The sequence below is a fragment of the Penicillium citrinum genome, assembly GCF_028827155.1.
Source record: "Penicillium citrinum strain IBT 23319 chromosome Unknown utg000011l:1.0-294111.0:1.0-294243.0, whole genome shotgun sequence".
In the NCBI taxonomy this organism is placed as follows: Eukaryota; Fungi; Ascomycota; class Eurotiomycetes; order Eurotiales; family Aspergillaceae; genus Penicillium; species Penicillium citrinum.
The window spans coordinates 75709-93631 of NW_026622696.1; the positions used below are offsets into that span (position 1 = coordinate 75709).

General features: G+C 45.4%; 7 protein-coding genes across 7 annotated transcripts; 2 read left to right on the forward strand and 5 right to left on the reverse strand.

Annotated features, from left to right (window-relative positions):
* Window positions 1-414: 414 nt before the first annotated feature.
* On the reverse strand, window positions 415-1408 carry N7469_011551 (uncharacterized protein; the record flags this gene model as incomplete). The annotated part of the gene is made up of 5 exons (XM_056650456.1): window positions 415-457; window positions 523-732; window positions 787-848; window positions 914-1245; window positions 1315-1408. The coding sequence occupies 5 exons, from the start codon at window positions 1406-1408 to the stop codon at window positions 415-417; spliced, it is 741 nt and encodes a 246-aa protein (XP_056494965.1).
* A 410-nt stretch (window positions 1409-1818) lies between these two features.
* N7469_011552 (putative MFS transporter) lies at window positions 1819-3559 on the reverse strand (the record flags this gene model as incomplete). Its single annotated transcript, XM_056650457.1, has 4 exons — window positions 1819-2802; window positions 2868-3062; window positions 3131-3264; window positions 3307-3559. 4 exons carry the CDS (start codon window positions 3557-3559, stop codon window positions 1819-1821), a joined length of 1566 nt encoding a protein of 521 aa, XP_056494966.1.
* Window positions 3560-5501: 1942 nt separating this feature from the next.
* Window positions 5502-7378, forward strand: N7469_011553 (fungal specific transcription factor domain-containing protein; the record flags this gene model as incomplete). The annotated part of the gene is made up of 5 exons (XM_056650458.1): window positions 5502-6042; window positions 6112-6265; window positions 6322-6620; window positions 6670-6893; window positions 6950-7378. The coding sequence occupies 5 exons, from the start codon at window positions 5502-5504 to the stop codon at window positions 7376-7378; spliced, it is 1647 nt and encodes a 548-aa protein (XP_056494967.1).
* Window positions 7379-8371: 993 nt separating this feature from the next.
* N7469_011554 (putative ABC multidrug transporter) lies at window positions 8372-13250 on the forward strand (the record flags this gene model as incomplete). Its single annotated transcript, XM_056650459.1, has 14 exons — window positions 8372-8575; window positions 8627-8671; window positions 8727-8889; window positions 8956-9203; window positions 9297-10347; window positions 10403-11021; window positions 11076-11350; window positions 11411-11586; window positions 11643-11736; window positions 11804-12111; window positions 12175-12381; window positions 12446-12605; window positions 12662-13101; window positions 13152-13250. 14 exons carry the CDS (start codon window positions 8372-8374, stop codon window positions 13248-13250), a joined length of 4089 nt encoding a protein of 1362 aa, XP_056494968.1.
* Window positions 13251-13512: 262 nt separating this feature from the next.
* Window positions 13513-14306, reverse strand: N7469_011555 (NPP1 family protein; the record flags this gene model as incomplete). Its single annotated transcript, XM_056650460.1, has 2 exons — window positions 13513-14032; window positions 14065-14306. The coding sequence occupies 2 exons, from the start codon at window positions 14304-14306 to the stop codon at window positions 13513-13515; spliced, it is 762 nt and encodes a 253-aa protein (XP_056494969.1).
* Window positions 14307-14866: 560 nt separating this feature from the next.
* Window positions 14867-15953, reverse strand: N7469_011556 (uncharacterized protein; the record flags this gene model as incomplete). The annotated part of the gene is made up of 3 exons (XM_056650461.1): window positions 14867-15154; window positions 15215-15445; window positions 15495-15953. The coding sequence occupies 3 exons, from the start codon at window positions 15951-15953 to the stop codon at window positions 14867-14869; spliced, it is 978 nt and encodes a 325-aa protein (XP_056494970.1).
* An 810-nt stretch (window positions 15954-16763) lies between these two features.
* N7469_011557 (putative endo-1,4-beta-glucanase) lies at window positions 16764-17885 on the reverse strand (the record flags this gene model as incomplete). Its single annotated transcript, XM_056650462.1, has 2 exons — window positions 16764-17632; window positions 17699-17885. 2 exons carry the CDS (start codon window positions 17883-17885, stop codon window positions 16764-16766), a joined length of 1056 nt encoding a protein of 351 aa, XP_056494971.1.
* Window positions 17886-17923: the final 38 nt, after the last annotated feature.

Below are 17923 nucleotides of genomic sequence, written 5' to 3' on the forward strand. Positions count from 1 at the left end.
GCCTGGAGTTTCTTTTCCCAGCCATAAGCCAAAGTACACAGTGCTCCGATATAGTTCATCGGAATGAAAATCATTGAAAGCTCTACGGAGATATCTTTATTCTCATTCAAACAACATATGTGATATCCGTCATTTTATCTGCTCTTCCAATTCGTATGGTTCTATATCGACATGAGATGAATGGCGGTACCGGCAAAGATCCTGCCAACATGAATCTGGACTTGATTAAATTCAATAATGACCTGAGTCTAACTATATCATATAACCTGAACAAAATAGTATTTGCCCATACCAAAGATATCTATTGCTATTCTTGTATATGGTCAAAGCCTGCCCTAGTTACAGAATATGAATTTCTTAAAATTCATAAGAGAATAAGCATTTCGATCATCCTCAACTTTGCATATTTCTATTCTATATTAGGTGCTTCTCGAAAAAGTCTGCCAGTTGGTTGTATCTGTTGAGTTGTCAGCGACGAGGTCAAAGAAGTTGATATACACGATCAGAAGGATATTTACTCACCCGCGCACATATTCTGCGTGACATTCCTCATTCTCCAAATCTGCTCGGGCCCCCATCCAGCCATGCCACATCTTGGAGTAAGTCTCAACAGCTCCACCACTAGGGGCCACGAGTGGTCCGTACGCTGCGACCGTTTCAGCATCCTCATCTTTGGATGCAAGTACGAGGTGAGGAATAGAGACAGATTGGGCATCTTTTAAGTCCATCAGGCTGTATTGATGTAAGCAATGAGAATTTGCTAACTCCGAATAAAACAATACTTACGCTGGGTGGCATTGGCTTGTGGCCACGAAGGGAGTATTGGAACCAGACGCCAGGATTGTCACCTGTATGAACAGTCTCAGTATCACGATCTTGAGATAGCCTATCCTAACATAAAAAGAAAACTCACCTTTCCTCCCCAGCAAAAGCCATTGGCGGCCCATTTGACGACAGAAGGAAATCGGCTGCGATATTCAGGCATGGCTGCGAGCAGAACACAGACATTTCGCTCAATATTTGCATTGGTAGCCAAGAAGTCACCGATTCGCTTCTTCTTTTCATCTGTATCAGGAGGGATCACGGAATGTTCAAGAGCTTCGCCTTTGAAGAAATCAGGAATCACCACCACTGCATTTAGTCGTGCAGCCAATAGATCAGCTCCCTGGATTGTCTGACTAGCCAATCCAAAGATATCATAGATGTCGACAAGCCCGATGGTACTATCAGTATTCCCAGTCACATCTTTGAATTTCAATTAGTATACAGTGATCCATCCAAGCATGTCTTCGAAGCAGTGACTCCGCGACTCACAAGTTTTGAGACCCGCAATAGTCTCGTATTGGCCCTTCGGAGTATATCCCTGAGCGATGACAGGGGGAATAGTTCGACAAGCTTCGCAAGCCATATTGATATTCGGATTGGTCTATTCTACAAATCCCTAAAAGATGTCCCCTGAGATCACCTTAAATAATTTTCTCTTCTCATGGATTTACAGCTATCATCCCGGAACCGGGATCTGGTTTTGAGCCCCCACGAATATGTTTGTCGCTCAAGAATCATCTCATTGGCAGTTGAAGAAGTGGAGAATTGAAGTGCCCGGCGGAGTTCGGCGATTGTATTTGATATCTCCGAGCCTCCTACGTTCTACGCAGTACTATCAGTACCTTTGAATAAATTTGGGACAGAAAAGGAATGATATTGGATCACTTCGGAGATTGAATGGCGGGCCGTTGTTATGATGTCTTACTGAAATTGAATATAGTAATCTGAACTAAAAAATGGGCTGGGCATGGCGAAGACGATACGATAGTGCGTTTATGGTCTCCATTTGAAAGCTGGATTGCGCCAGTCCAAGTCTTGAATCTGCTTCTGTGACAATCCTGCCAGGGCTGTACCAATATCGACACGACTACGCCGGCGATTATCCCATGTCATGTAAGCCCATAAGGATGCACCGAGGATCAAAGTCGTTGTTGAAGTCGCCAGATTCAGACCATTTCCGATGTGATAATCGGGGCCATCAAATGGTAGGAAAGACCAAGTGGATACTAACCCCCCAATATTTCCAAACATGACAGTTGTACCAATCGCAGATGATCGAGCCGTATCGGAGACGACATTGGCCGAGGAATGTGCGTTGCAAAGTGCTCCAAAGGCAAAGGCACCGCTAGCGATGATGAAAGTCGCTCCATATCGAACCATGGGGTCATCGTTGGCTAAGAACATGATATACCCGACCATCATCAATGGAGGACTGATGACGAAGAATAGCATTCGGTTGTCGAATCGCCAACTCAGATAAGGAAATAACAACGTGAAAAATCCTCCCACGACATAAGGAGGGACGGTATGAAGTTGTTGAGAAACAACAGTGGCATCGGGATAGATGGTTTGGACAATAGTTGGAGCAAAGAACGCCAATCCTTGCACCGTGATATTGTTGAGGAGGAAAATGAAAGCTGTTGTGATTGTCACCGGGCTGAAGATGCCACGAAGGGTTTTGGCCAAGTCCATCTTATCCAACACTTCAGTCGTTCCAACACGTTCAGACTTGACACGCGCAATGGCCAAATCCTTCTCTTCCTGCGAGAGCCAGCGAGCAGTCTCAGGTCGATCCGTGAGAGTCACAAATGAGATCAAGGCAATGCCAATCGTGACAATGCCTTCAATTGCAAAAATCATTCTCCAGGTGCGAAGACTCCCAAAGTGGTCCAGGGATAAGATACCAGAGGCTAACAGCCCGCCAAACGCACCGGCAAGGGGGGCCATGACGATATAACAGGAAAGACGAAAGGCCAGCTGGAGAATGTTAGAAGGTTGGCTCTGCCTTGCAATTGAATTTTGTGGATGTAGGATTATCTCACCTCGCTGCGACGGTACCAACGACTCAGATAGTAAGCAATACCGGGCATCAACCCGGCTTCGAACATTCCCAATAAAAAGCGAACTCCCGAAACCTGGTGTATATCGTGTACAAACGCCGTCGCAACTGAACAAATGCCAAATCCAAGTGTGATTGCTGGTAAAAACCAGCCAGGTCCAATCCACTTGCATGCGATCTAAAGTGATTTTTTTTTCTCGTGAACATGGAAGTTGATAGAGCAATGAAGTTGTGGAGCGCACTTACATTGCTCGGAATTTCGAAGATAATATATGCGACAAAAAATATCGATAGTACTGCATTGTAATCGTATCCCTCAAGTCCAAGATCCTTATTGAAGCCGGCCAATTTTGCGTTTCCTGGGAATAGTTTCAGTAAGCCTATAACTGATCTGAAGAGGAGATATTTGCTGTGTCTCTTACCAATGTTAGCTCGGTCAATGAAGCAAAAAAGGTACATTAGAGCCACAGTAGGCACAATGTATAGATCAATCTTCCATCGCAGGCGTGATTCGGCCTTCTTATCGAATTCCACCAGGGCATGACCGTACTGGTCGGTTGCAAGGTGACCACGTTCTGCCGCATCGCGAGCTACATCAGTTCCCAAAGCCTCCTTGTGGTCAAAGACGGCCTTGTCGTCTCCAGCAAACTCCGCAGCGGCTGGAGGGGCAGCCATTCTGGGGACTGGGCTGCCGTGAAGACTAATTGAAAATAGGTGAACGAATATGAGAGAATAAATCGTCGAATTCTTGGAAATTTCACTTAAGAGTCTGTTGGGTTACGGGGAAGATACGCCTCCTTATATATGTGAGTATCCTCTGGTTGAATTCGCAGCAGTCAGCGTTGAAGGCTGTTAGGTCTTTTATGGCGCTGAAGAAGCCGGGATTCATTCCGGAAGACCCGAGCTCAAGATTCAAAATGCGGGGATATGAGAAACCATGGGAAACGTGGAAAATGTCGGCTGCTGAAGCACATTTCCCCAGAATCAACTGCCAAGCTACAAAGAATCATCGGGAGGCGACAAAAAAAGGGGGGTACATTCTTGGCGGACGGGATGCGATGCATCACTGGGTCAAGGACACTTTTCGCACGAGCCTCGGTTTGAAAAGAGTTTAGACAGAAGGAGCCATCTCCGAAATTGAGGATAAGAAAGAATATTGAGAAGAATTGAAGGATTTGCCGTGTTGTTTGTTGACGATTGCGAGGTCAGTCCGAGTTGCCAAGCCATGACCCAACGGATGGAGGAGGGGAGGAAAGGCCAATAGTGGCATAGACGGGGCTAGATGTTGGATAAAAGCGTGGGACGAAAATTGGCAGCAGTCGAAAACCAGCGATGCCATTTAATAGGTGATAGATAGACTCAAATCTGTTTCCCCACAGCTGACAAGTTCGGCTTTCCCCAGACTCGGAGGACGATCCGTGAACCCCAGACAGACCTATCCCGGCAATTCCAATAGAAAGAATCAATTTAAACGCCGAAGCAACTACCGACAGCCTCAACCGAGTTTTCTGGGCAAGCCATCATGTCCATGATCACCAAGCCGATACGAGGGGGCGTGTAATTGCTGCGCCTGAGTCATGACGCGCACGCACGCATTCTATCGGAACGTGGCGAACCGTCGGAAGCGGTTCTGATTCGATGTTGAGGAAAGAGGAATCAGAAGAAGCAGAAATACAGTAAACGTGTGTTTGAATTGATTATTTCTGTTCTCTCTGTCTGGTCTCCGGAAAAAGCTCTCCAATGGCTTGGCAATGTATACTATGTATTGCTGCAATGGCTTGTGGGAATAGGTATTCCATTGTTCATCGCACTGGATCCATTCATCAGCCAGTCACGGCAGATATAAAATCAACTTTGAATAAATAATGGTTTTGATACTTTCCCACCGACAAGAAAGATTCAATTTATCTACACCGACTTAATATTCTCCCATTCTCTAAAGGCGTCATCGGTGTACGAGTGGAATTATGCCAAGATGCATAAAACATCTTCAACCAGAAAGGCGAAAGTTTGCTAAGTAGGATATGTTGCCATGGATTCGATTGTTCTATATACTTGCAAAAACTCTTCTTCCATTCAGCCGCGCTTGTCCTTTTTTGAAAAAAAAAGAAAGAAAGAAAGAAAGAGAAAAAAGTGGAGGGCCAGAATAATCACGTGACTCGGATATAGGCGGATCGCGCGGATAAAAACCGACGAAGCTGCGCAGTACAGAAGAGCAAACAGGAAGTAAGAACGAACACAAACGCGTGTTAGTTCGGATATGTCTGATACTTCGAGTTTAAATCCACCCAAAAGTGGTTGGCGCATTCCTAAAGCCTGCCAAGAATGCCGTAAACGCAAGATTAGGTGCAATGGCTTAGATCCGTGAGAACAATCCTAGACACTTCGCCAACAGTTGATCAGGGCTGACAGATTATTAAGCTGCAAAACATGTCAATCGAGGAACACTCCTTGTATTTATCGGGATTTCATCCGCCACAGAAGAAAGAAGCATGAATGGCAAGAAGCCCAACATAGAGATCAAGCCCAGTCCAATTCCCCGGAGCCCGCACAGCCAATTCAACAACGGAGATCATCGTTTATGCATGACTTTCCCAATAGTGTCTCAGCAACACATATGGCATCGCCGTCTTGTCAGGTGCAACTTTATTATGGGCCAACTTCGCATTTTTCGTTGATGCAGCATATCTACAGGGACCTTGTCTCCAATCCGACCGCTCAGCCGGAGCCATCAAGTGGCGTGGAAGAGGCCAGTGCTGGCTTGGATCTCTTTAGTTTTCGCCGAATCTTTTTTGGAACACCAGACAACCATGAACCAGGGAAGACTACAGGAGTAGGAGATGCTCCGCTGATGTTCTTGCCATACGACCTCGCCAAGATGCTGTTGTCCAGATTCTTGTCTAGTCTCTACCATATGACGCCGTATCGCCCCAAGGCTTATTATCAAAGTTGTCTAGAGCGCATATATGACCCGTCTCCTGCAGCCCATCCCGACACTTTGACTCATGCAACGATTCTTATCTTCATAGCAACAGCCTCCCTGGGTACCGAATACTTTGCTTGGGGTGAGATCTTATACGACCGAGTCAAAGCTTCGATGGCTGCATTCGATGAGGTTGTTAACTTACAGACTATTCAGATATCTGTGCTCATGATAAGTCCTCCATCATCCAAATAAGTGCGATCCCTGCTGACATGATCGCACGCCAACTATCAAAACGAACAAGGAAGACCGAATTCCGCATTCTTGCACCTGGGGACAGCCTCTCGAAAGGCGTTTTCGGCAGGTTTGCATAAAGATGTTCCCCATGACAATATAGAAAGCCCTGAGAATATTGAGGAACGACGGATTACTTTCTGGTCTCTTTATATGTTTGAAACGTAAGTCAAGGAATATGCATTCACTGATTGTTCTCTATTCTAAATTTTCACCTCAGATGGTTTTGTTTCCATGTCGGCCGGCCAAGCTCCTTATCATTGCGTGATGTGGCCATTGAATACCCACAAGACCCTTTCATCAGAGTTCTGGTTTATCTTTGCAAAACAATTTCAAGATCGATGATTGAAATATACAGCGAACGTCACGAATCACTTCTGCACATGTGGCGGGTTGCTCGTTCAATTGCTGAGGACCTTCGCGCCCATGAAGCTCATATGAAGCAAGCATTAGGGTTTGGCCTCGATGGTGATCTACGAACAGGCTCACTGGGGGTTCAGCAGACAATATATGTGACATGTAAGTGTTTTTTCATATTCTTCATATGATCTATACTGACTATTCTTAGTGTATTATCATACAGTTCTGCTCACGTTTCGCCCTTTTCTCGTATTCCGTGGTCATTGGCGGCGAGGCATGAAAATTCCACCAAGTCAGCGCAGTAGTCGGACACCTAACCGCCCAAACGAGATACCCTCATGGCTAAATGAAGCCTGTAATCATACCATTACAGCGGCTCGGAAGACCATTCATCATCTGTGTGAGGCTTCTGAAAAGAATGACTTGGTTAAGGTGAGAAAGGCTAAGAATCAAGGATCACTACAGGCTATTTTCTGACATCGTGCTAGGAACTTCGTTATCACGGCTACTTTATGGGCAGCTCGGCTTTTACTCTAATATATGACCTGCTCAATGACCCAAATGCAGCACCAAACTATTTGCCTTGGGTATATGCGTCTCTACAGAACTTATCTACAATGCGAGCGGGCGACCCGATTCAAAATACAATCGGAGCTATTCAAACCGTCCTGAGCAACATCAATCCGTCCTACGGATGGTTTCCATATGCGAACCAGCCAAAGGAACATTCTTCTCAACGCGACAACATGACGGCCATTCCTCAAGTCTCTGTAGTCCCGGATACACAAGATATACAGCCCAAAACTTCTCAAGATGGGAACTCGCTACTTGGTCCACTTCCGGATATACCGGCGTCTCAGTGGAACTTTCCATTGGAGGGCCCAGAAACAGGCAGGTCAGGGGGGATCAAGCGATGATTTGCTTGATTTTACACAATCTGATATGGGCTGGAACTTTGATTTCTCCACCATGGATTTAGAAGCCTTCTTCTCAGTTTATCCATCTGCGGGGCCCTAGATGAAAAGACTTTTGTCCAGATTTCCATATTAATATATCTCGGATTATTAAATTCCACGACTTTGTTCCTCCGATCTTTCCATTATTTAGTAAAATACTATTTTAATATAGTATATCTGCTCTTCGCGTGAAATCCACTTCTCTCATTTATTGAGTCCTATGGCCATAGAATATGACTCTTCGGTATTACCACCATCTTCCTGAATATTCTCATAGGCTAGTATCGCACACGCCAATCCTCTGCAAGCTCCCACATACAAAGAAGCGACCCTCATGTATTCCAAAGCATGGTTCAATTCTCCCAGCACGAACATATACTATATCGTAGTACGATAAACAAATCAGGTTACTATTCCCAGCACGGAATAAGATAAGGCTGAAACTTGCCGATCACAATATACATCCGAGATGCTCTAGAGGAATATTTTTTCCTAGTGTAGCATTTTATTTTGAGTGGGTGCGGACCAGTGGAGGCGAGAATCGCTCGACAGTGTGTAGCTTAACAATACATCCTAGCGAGTACAGCACATAACATATTTCCGTAACTCCATATTCGGATTTATAATACTTACCACGAGGCCATTGGTTGACACCACTTTATGCGTGTGACTCAGCAACTCCAAGACCCATCATGGCGACGGGGTCGTGGTTGTGATACGCCAATTTCTGGTTCTCTGCAAAGTAATGACCCACACTTCGGCAATATGGATTTAGAGAATACATGGACCTGTTTTTAGATTTAAATATAAGGAGAAAAAGCACCGTGATTGATATTCGGGGTACTATTATCGCGGTAAGAAGCTTGAGAGCTGTATTTTAAGCTTATACTTATAGCTCATAAGTACATCAGGTTTTCAATAGGTGCGCGTTGCTCTTCTACTACGATTGCCACGATGGAGACCCCCTCATCTGGCACAGCAACGCCGGTAGATCTGGAAAATGGAGCCAGTCAAATTCGCAAGCGATTAACTGTTACATTCCGCGATCTCAATGTTCGAGTGACTGCACCAGATGCTGCCCTTGGGGACACTCTGTGGTCAGAAGTCGACCCTCGTCAACTTGGAAACTTGTTTAAAAGAAAGAAAACATCTAAACGAGTATGTATTATCATTCGACAGAAATAGGAATAATTTCTAACCATTCGGAAGACAATCCTTAAAGATATCTCCGGTCAAGTCAAACCAGGCGAAATGGTAGGTTTTCCAAGTATGTCATGAAATTTATACAATAACTCACTAATAGAAACAGCTTCTTGTTTTGGGTCGACCAGGATCAGGATGCACTTCGCTGCTTCGCGTGTTGTCCAATGACCGTGAGACATTTGATGAAATTGATGGCGAGACAATGTATGGCAGTTTGGATCACAAGGGCGCGCGAAAATATCGCCAGCAGATTATGTTCAACAATGAAGGTAGGCCTCACGCTACAAACATCACCAATACGAGGCTCATTGAAACATTGAACTGAAACCTTATAGATGATCTACATTTCCCAACACTCACTGTTAACCGGACAATGAAGTTTGCTTTACGAAACAAAGTGCCTAATGAGAGACCTGCAGAGTTGGCCAATCGCAAGGAATATGTCACTCAGAAACGGGACGATATTCTGGATTCATTAGGCATCGGTCATACGAAAAAGACATTGGTTGGAAATGAGTTTATTCGCGGTGTGTCTGGAGGTGAACGTAAACGCGTTTCACTGGCTGAAGTTCTTGCAGGACAGGTATGTCATACTTTCAAGATCCGCTATATGAATCATCCATGGTTACATATATGGATATATGTATTCTGAGGATCTAATGGTTTCATCACTTAGAGCCCTGTTCAAATGTGGGATAATCCTACTCGAGGCTTGGATTCCAAGGCCGCTGTCGAATTTGCTCGTATGTTGCGTCGTGAGGCCGACGAGAATGAGAAGACGATGATTGCTACCACCTATCAGGCTGGCAATGGAATCTATGACCAATTTGACAAGGTTCTAGTCCTTGCCGAAGGACGAGTGACTTATTATGGCCCTCGTTCAAAAGCAAGAGGCTACTTTGAAGAGTTGGGATTTGATTTTCCTAAAGGTGCTAATATCGCTGACTTCCTCACCTCCGTCACCGTTTTGACAGAGCGTATTGTTCGTCCTGGATGTGAGGGAAAGGTCCCAAACACGCCAGAAGAATTTGAGGACAGATACCATCAGAGTGATATCCACCGTGAGCAGATTGATAGCATGCAACCCACAGAGAAACTCACCCACGAAATTGAAGATCTGGAGCTTGCCGTGTCCAGTGAGAAGCGAAAACACCATTTACCTCGTCACAAGAGTGTATATACCGCAGGAATCTGGGAGCAAGTCGGTTCTTGTACTCTTCGGCAGTTCCAAATCATGTGGGGAGACAAATTCTCGCTCGTCGTCAAGGTCGTCTCGGCTATTCTTCAGGCTTTAGTCTGTGGTTCCCTCTTCTACAACCTTTCTGAAGACAGCAGCTCTATATTTATGCGTCCTGGTGTTCTCTACTTCCCCGTGCTCTATTTCCTACTCGAATCCCTTTCGGAGACTACTGGATCTTTTATGGGTCGTCCTATTCTCTCTCGGCAAAAGCGATTTGGATTCTATCGTCCGACAGCATTCTGCATTGCAAACGCCATAACTGATATTCCAGTTGTGATGATACAAGTCACCTGCTTCGCACTCATTTTGTACTTTATGGCAGCCCTGCAGATGGATGCTGGCCGCTTTTTCACATTTTGGATCATCGTTATCGCCCAAACACTCTGCTTCATCCAGCTTTTCCGGTCTATTGGTGCGCTCTGCAAGAAATTCGGAAATGCTTCCAAAATTTCCGGGTTGCTATCCACTGTCTTCTTTGTCTATGGAGGTACGTAAACTCGTGTGCGCTCATGAGAAACCTACGTTGACACCGCTAAATATAGGCTATTTAATTCCATTCGAGCAGATGCATGTCTGGTTCCGTTGGATCTTCTACCTCAACCCCGGCGCATATGCATTTGAAGCCCTCATGGCTAATGAGTTCGTCGGGCGTGAGCTCCGCTGCATCGAGCCTGATTATATTCCCTATGGTCCAGGATACTCCAGCTCATCATCACCCCATAGAGGCTGTTCCGTCCCCGGAAGCAATGCGGACGGCCTCATTGATGGAGCAGCGTACATCCGGGAACAATACAGCTATTCCTTCCACCACATCTGGCGCAGTTTTGGAATCATCGTCGGCTTTTGGATATTTTTCATTGGCTTAACCTCGCTTGGATTTGAATTGAAGAACAGTCAGGCCGGTTCATCGGTCTTGCTTTACAAGCGTGGCAGTGAAAAGAATGCCCAAACTAACGGCGATACTTCAAGGATGAGTGAGAAGACTGGCAATGAAGGCGCCCTCCAAGCCTCAGTCAAACAATCAACTTTCACCTGGAACAACCTTGATTATCATGTTCCCTTTAATGGAGGGAAAAAGCAGCTTCTTGATCAAGTTTTTGGTTTTGTGAAGCCTGGAAATTTGGTTGCCCTAATGGGAGCTTCAGGTGCTGGAAAGACAACGTGAGTGAAAAAATTCAAGAAGCTTGAGGATCATTTCTGACGAATTCTTTTCAGGCTTCTCGATGTCCTCGCTCAGCGAAAAGATTCTGGTGAAATCTACGGTTCAATCCTCATCGACGGACGACCACAAGGTATTAGCTTTCAACGAACGACAGGATATTGTGAACAGCAGGATGTGCACGAATCAACGGCGACAGTAAGAGAAGCGCTTGTATTTTCTGCTCTCCTTCGCCAGCCATCTACCACTTCCTATGATGATAAGATTGCCTATGTCGACCATATCATAAATCTCCTAGAGCTGCGGGACATCAGCGATGCTCTTATTGGAGGTAAGTTTGCAATACTAATTCATATTGACATGTATGTTCGATGCTAAACTGTACTTTCAGAACCCGGTGCTGGTCTCAGCATCGAACAGCGCAAACGAGTGACTTTGGGGGTGGAACTGGTCGCGAAGCCTACCTTGCTTTTCTTGGACGAGCCAACATCTGGCTTAGATGGTCAGAGTGCCTACAATATCGTTCGTTTCCTCCGAAAGCTCGTGGATGGAGGACAGGCTGTACTAGTGAGTTATCCCTGAGTGTATTGTGTCAGAGCTTCAGAATGATTAATCTTTTCTAGTGTACCATTCATCAACCTTCTGCAGTGCTCTTTGATGCTTTCGATGGTCTTTTGCTGTTGGCAAAGGGTGGTAAAATGACATACTTTGGCGAAAGTAAGTACTTCTTGGCTAAACTATACGCAAGTCCCAGAATCCAATGCTGATAATGTTCTCTGCTTAGCTGGCAAAGACTCGAACAAGATTCTAGACTACTTCGGACGCCATGGTGCTCCGTGTCCTGCCGACGCTAATCCAGCGGAACATATCATTGATGTCATTCAAGGCAGCGCAAATAGTAAGGTGGATTGGGTCGAAGTTTGGAACCAGTCGAATGAGCGTCAGAGAGCTCTTGCAGAGATTGAAGAGTTGAATGCTGCTGGACAGGCCGATCCCAACTATGTTGAAGATACTGCCGACTTTGCAACCTCGCATTGGTTCCAATTCATGATGGTCTCGAAGCGCCTTACCATTCAAATCTGGCGTTCTCCTGTAAGTTGAACCCTACAACTACAGTCTATCATTGTATCGAGGTAATGGCTAACCAATTCAAAGGACTACATGTGGAACAAGATCATTCTTCATATCTTTGCTGCTCTTTTCAGCGGCTTCACTTTCTGGAAGATTGGCGACGGCACCTTTTCTCTCCAACTTCGGCTTTTTGCAATTTTCAACTTCATTTTTGTCGCCCCTGGCTGTATCAACCAGATGCAACCATTCTTCTTGCACAACCGTGACATTTTCGAAACTAGAGAGAAGAAGGTATGTGGTAATCAGGGTTTTTCATACTCATGGGAGACTTGCTAATACAAGTTCAAATCGATAGTCCAAAACATACCATTGGCTTGCCTTCATTGGTGCCCAAACCATCACCGAAATACCCTACCTCATTATTTGTGCAACTCTCTATTTTGTTTGTTTCTACTTCACCGTCGGATTCCAAACAGAAGCAAGTATTTCCGGCCACTTTTATCTACAAATGATTTGTACGTATTTCCTCCCAACTCTCCGTTCAAAGCTTGTTTTACTCATATGTGCATAGTCTATGAGTTTTTGTATACCTCTATTGGTCAAGCTATTGCTGCATACGCACCGAACGAGTATTTTGCAGCTGTCATGAATCCAGTCTTGATCGGTGCTGGTTTAGTCAGTTTCTGTGGTGTTGTTGTTCCTTACAGTCAGATGCAGCCATTCTGGCGCTACTGGCTATACTATCTTGACCCATTCACTTACCTTGTTGGTGGTCTTCTGGGTGAAGTTCTATGGGACGTTAAAGTCCAATGTGAGCCGTCGGAATACATCAAATTCAGCGCCCCGTCTGGTCAATCGTGTGGCGAATATATGGCAGACTTCCTCTCGACCCAAGCTGGGTATCTACTGGACCCAAACTCAACCGATATCTGCTCATTCTGCCAATACTCTACGGGTGCCGACTATGCTAAAACTTTCAATCTCAAGGAGAAATACTACTCCTGGCGAGACGTAAGCAGCTCAAGACATCTTCGTTGACCAAACCTCTAACTTTACAATAGACCGGAATCACTGCACTCTTTTGCATTACCTCATACGCTCTCGTCTTCCTCATGATGAAGCTCAGGAGTAAGAAGACTAAGAGCGCACGCTCGGAATAGAAGACAGCATGTCCTTCAATACTCAAGCTTCATTCTCATTTGCAAGCGTCCTCATATTCATCCCACCATTTTTGCTTGTTTTTCTCTTTTGCATTCTTTTCATTCCATTTTATTTAGGTCATCAAACTTTGATGGGTTGCTACCTTTCGCATTTAATTATCAGATAAAATTCGTCGGCATAGCTTGGCATTAGACAGAAATATAGAATATGGACCAGGTCTTCATAACTAGTTGTTTACAGGGACGATCAGGATTCTTCCATTTAGAACGTAGCCTTTCCTAGGTTCGAGTCCATGTTGCCATCATTCAAGGGGACATTCGCGTCGCCAAAATCAGTTGTACCCAGGGCATCTTGTGCAACTGAAGGGAGAGACTCCCAGGCTATCAAAGGTTGCGTACCACCGACGGTGTCTGTAAGACCGCATTGATGGTCCACAGGCCAGGTACTATAATATTTAATCAATGGGGAGGTACCATCTAGCGTGTAGCCATCTGTTGAGCAATCCCAACCGCCATGCGCACTTGGGCATACCGCAACGATATTATCAGAGCTTGTACTGGTCGAATCGGATAACCAAACAATTACACCTTCCCAATCATGTCGATGTCCCAAGCCCGAGGAGGGCTCATCCTTTGGGAAATACCAAGCATACACCAGTGCATAGTAATCACCGGAAGTCTTGCCTCGCACATAAATCTGGCCGGTGCTGCTACTGCAGTCCCCATTTGAAGCGCCAGTAATATCAAGACCGGCACTGGTATTGTTAGACTCCACATTATAGCTGTATAAGATAACTCTTTAAGGTAAACTCACTTGGTGTTACCGTCTGCATCGACAGCAGGGAATGGCACACATCCATTGACAACTTTGAGATGGGGTTGGTAGGCTAAGTAGACTTCACCAGTCGTTCCAGAGGGAACAGTCTGCTCAAAACCGACTATATCATCGGAGCCAACTGTTCCCCGTCGTGAAAGTGCAATTGATCCAACTTCTCGCGGGGCAGCGGTAGATAGCCCAGCGACACTCAAGAGACACACAGCCGATTGGAAAATCATTTTCGATATATTCGAGATCTATGGCAGAGTTCAAATGCTCATTTCTCCTGATTCAGTCGCTTCTTTATATTTTTTGAAGATCGACCTTGGGATTTTCCTATCAAGAATTGTCACCGGTCAATCTGGTAAATCCGCCGAGATCTGCAGGGCCGGAGAATACCCGATTTCAGAACGGCCATCGATCCCAAAGTGGAATAGCAGTTGACGAACACCCCTCGTTCGATTATGGAACTGAAAATCCCCGTGGGTTCGTGACTTCAAGCGATTCGTCCTTTGCAGTCGTTTCCACCACTTTGAGGTTTCAAAATAGTAGCTTGATAGCCCCACCGAGAAGGCATGCAGAAACGCCTATCATTCAATATGAACTAGTTAGCCTACTATACTTGTGCTATACTAGTACAGCAAGTAGTTTCTACTCGTGGTGGGGAGGGGGGGAGAGCGCAATTATCATAGGTTTCTAATTTATCAATATAGAATAGTATTGGGGTTGATCATTGTCTTTGAAACACATTAAATGTAGAGTTGCATTGGAGAATGCCCTTTGATCGTCATTCCACCAATCAAGGTAGACAAGTAAATACATCACCAAGTTTCTTCAAAACAACTCCCTGCATAGTGGCATTCGCATCCTCCTTAGTGCCCGCCATTCCAACTGACACGCTTGCGTAGCAGCCCGAGGCGAAGGAAACGCCAATTTCGCTTGGTAGTCTGTTTCCACCACAGGTTGTCACATCATCAGGGGTGATGAGAGGAACTGCCACGTGAATCCGCGACAGGACAAATGAAATGTCTTCAGAACTAGCGCATTTAGTCTCTGAAACCGAGGGGAAATTGACGTTAAGCCAAATCTAGGTCTCAAGTTAGTTCAAACTCATTAACAAAGAGAAAAGCAAGGAGGGCATGCATACATCATTAGGGAGGTAAGGAATCCCCGTCGCAACAAGTAAATTGGTGAAGTTTGTGGCCGCATCAGCATAAACCTGGCTATAATGAGGATAGCTTGAAGATGCATTCCAAGCTGTTTGGGATCCAGTTGCGCCAGAAAATGCAATTGCAGGAATTCCATCGTGATGCGCTGCGTAAGTAGCTGCGCCTGCAGTTCCGGAGAAATAAACCGCGATTCCAATATTATTACCGACCTGCTAGTGTCAGTATACTTGAGTAGGAATACTATGACCAAACCCATACATTAGGTCCTGCAACTGCAAGATCGGGAGGGCCATCAAAGAATTTAGGCCCAATCGAGTTGATTCCATACTTCATGGAAGTTGCAGGGTAGGAGTTGACATAATTGAGACGAGGCTCAGATGAATTGTGTCCTACGGCTGGACTACCAGTTGGGCAGCTGTTGAATTCACAAGGCCTATCAAGTGTGGTTGGCGTCTCTTCGAAGGAACCTATATCAATATACTCATTTAGCCATTGTGATACAAGACGACTATGGATAATCAGCAGACCTTTTCCACTCTGATTCTCTGCCGGGGCTGAAATAACCACGGAGTGGCCAGCATCAGATAAAGAGTCAAAGAAAGAGCGAATATTCACTTCCGCCCAGCCATCATCATTAGACGAGATAATGTTTATTCCGAGGGAAATCTTCGCAAGGGAAAGTGACCCTGCAAGAGTGGCAAGGAAGCTGGCTCGCATTGCTGAGATTCTTAGTCGCTGACTCAAGTGGATGGATGATTGAGCAAGATCTATCATTTATCAGACGTTTTACATAGGGAGGCTATCGAATTCAGGAGCGGATTTCTCGGCTGATGAGCGGACCACAATCATTGTCCCGTTCTCTAACGGCGATCTCATGCCTTGTTCGGTGCAACATCCATCATCCGAGGCTTTCATTGACCCACCAAGCCAAGCTCACATCCAACGTTATTGGTTATACACGGTGGGGGAAACGGCCTGCACAATTCGGCTATGCGATCTCTTTGGGGACTTATATTTTCTGGCATTACAACCAGCTTGACTCCACCAGTTTTGGGGCCTTATGATCCCGAGATTGATAATGTCCTGATGCACAATCTTACGATCGCGGATAATTTTTCCACATTTACATGTTTGGAAGTATTATAGTTAGCAGTGTTTCAAACATAAGGACCGAGCATTGATACTCGGTCAAAGCAGTCTCAAGTACGGAGAGCTATCTAAACGAATATATACCTATATATGTATTGTCACAACCTTTCACTCAAGGGGCCAGGACATAATATCTGAACACGTCGCGAAATCAATTCTATGGCCGTTTAGAAGTTAGATGTTTATGGCCAATCGGAATCTTAGCTTATTCTACAGGTAGACGACATCCGATAGTCTCGACATCTTCAGATGCTTTGTTGATTTTGACGAAGCTCAATGAAGATATCGAAAGTACAAAAAGTGCAACAAAAGCTGAAAATTAATACGCTGTTCTTTGTATAGTATCCTCCTTACTAGCCTTTGATGGATTCACTCCTTTCAAGTAGAGGTTGGGACACACTGTGAATAATAGTCATTATAAGCAGTGCAGGTAGCTGTCGAGGCACACGCTGTCGCCCCAGGCCATCCACTTCCTCCACATTGGCCATATAGTGACTGGGTTGAGGTGCTGCCACCACCAGCGCTGGTTGTAGTCGAGAGGGTTGTCGCTCGGCTAGTAGTGGTTGTAGTTTGGGACGTCGTCACTGTAGTGGTTATGGTGGTCCTTGTAGTGGAAGCAGTTGTAGTAGGACTTGAATCTATTCCCGTAGTTGCAGTTCCACTGGCAGTAATTGCAGAAGTTGCCTGGCTAATAGATACAGCTCCACTATACAGAGTTGGACCTGGCACGATATACGTCGAGAGTGAATTGTAGATGTTCACCAGAATCCCAGGGTCTGTTGATTTGTACAGGCTTGTTCCCAAGACACCGGCTGGTTTGTCACTGCCAGAGCCAGTGATCTTCAAGTTGAAGCACTGGGGATAGTTTTGTGCACCACCCTCTGCCCCTGCGCCATGGAGTGCAATGAGCTCATGTCGCAGAACATAGTTTCCCGGGGCAATAGTTGAAGGAATTTGGACCATCCAGCTCATGCTGTTACTAATCAACTGGTCATCGCCCCAAGTACCTGGAACTTCAGAGCCATCAACAAGACCCACGCCATCAATCTTGAAGAACTTCAAGGTTGTCTTGTCAACACTTTCACACGAGTCCCCACAGTCAGCAAGGTAGTCAATCACTGGGCCATGATGAGAATCGGGCCAAGTCGTCCACTGAAGATTGATCTTGCCACCAGCGGCCACTGTCGCGTGTCCTTTCGGGTTTGTCGCGTTGAGATGACAGATAATGTCATCGCTACCATAATTTGCTAGTATTCGTTAGCTTGAAAAGAGTTCTATGTCACCAAATGAGAGAGATATTTGGGAAACCGTACAGGGTTCAATAAATCCATTCCCAGTATTAGGCGTGCCCCATGCGACAACAGCCGGTGGGTCTGAAGAGTATGGGAATGAATTTATATCCCATCCCTCGTAGGAGACACCATTCACCACAATATTCGTCACATGGCCATGACTGGCTACCAGCGTGGCCAAAAGAACAGGTGCTACAATCTGCAGCATCTTTTTGCTTGCGTTCTTTGAGGGCAGCTTTGATTTTC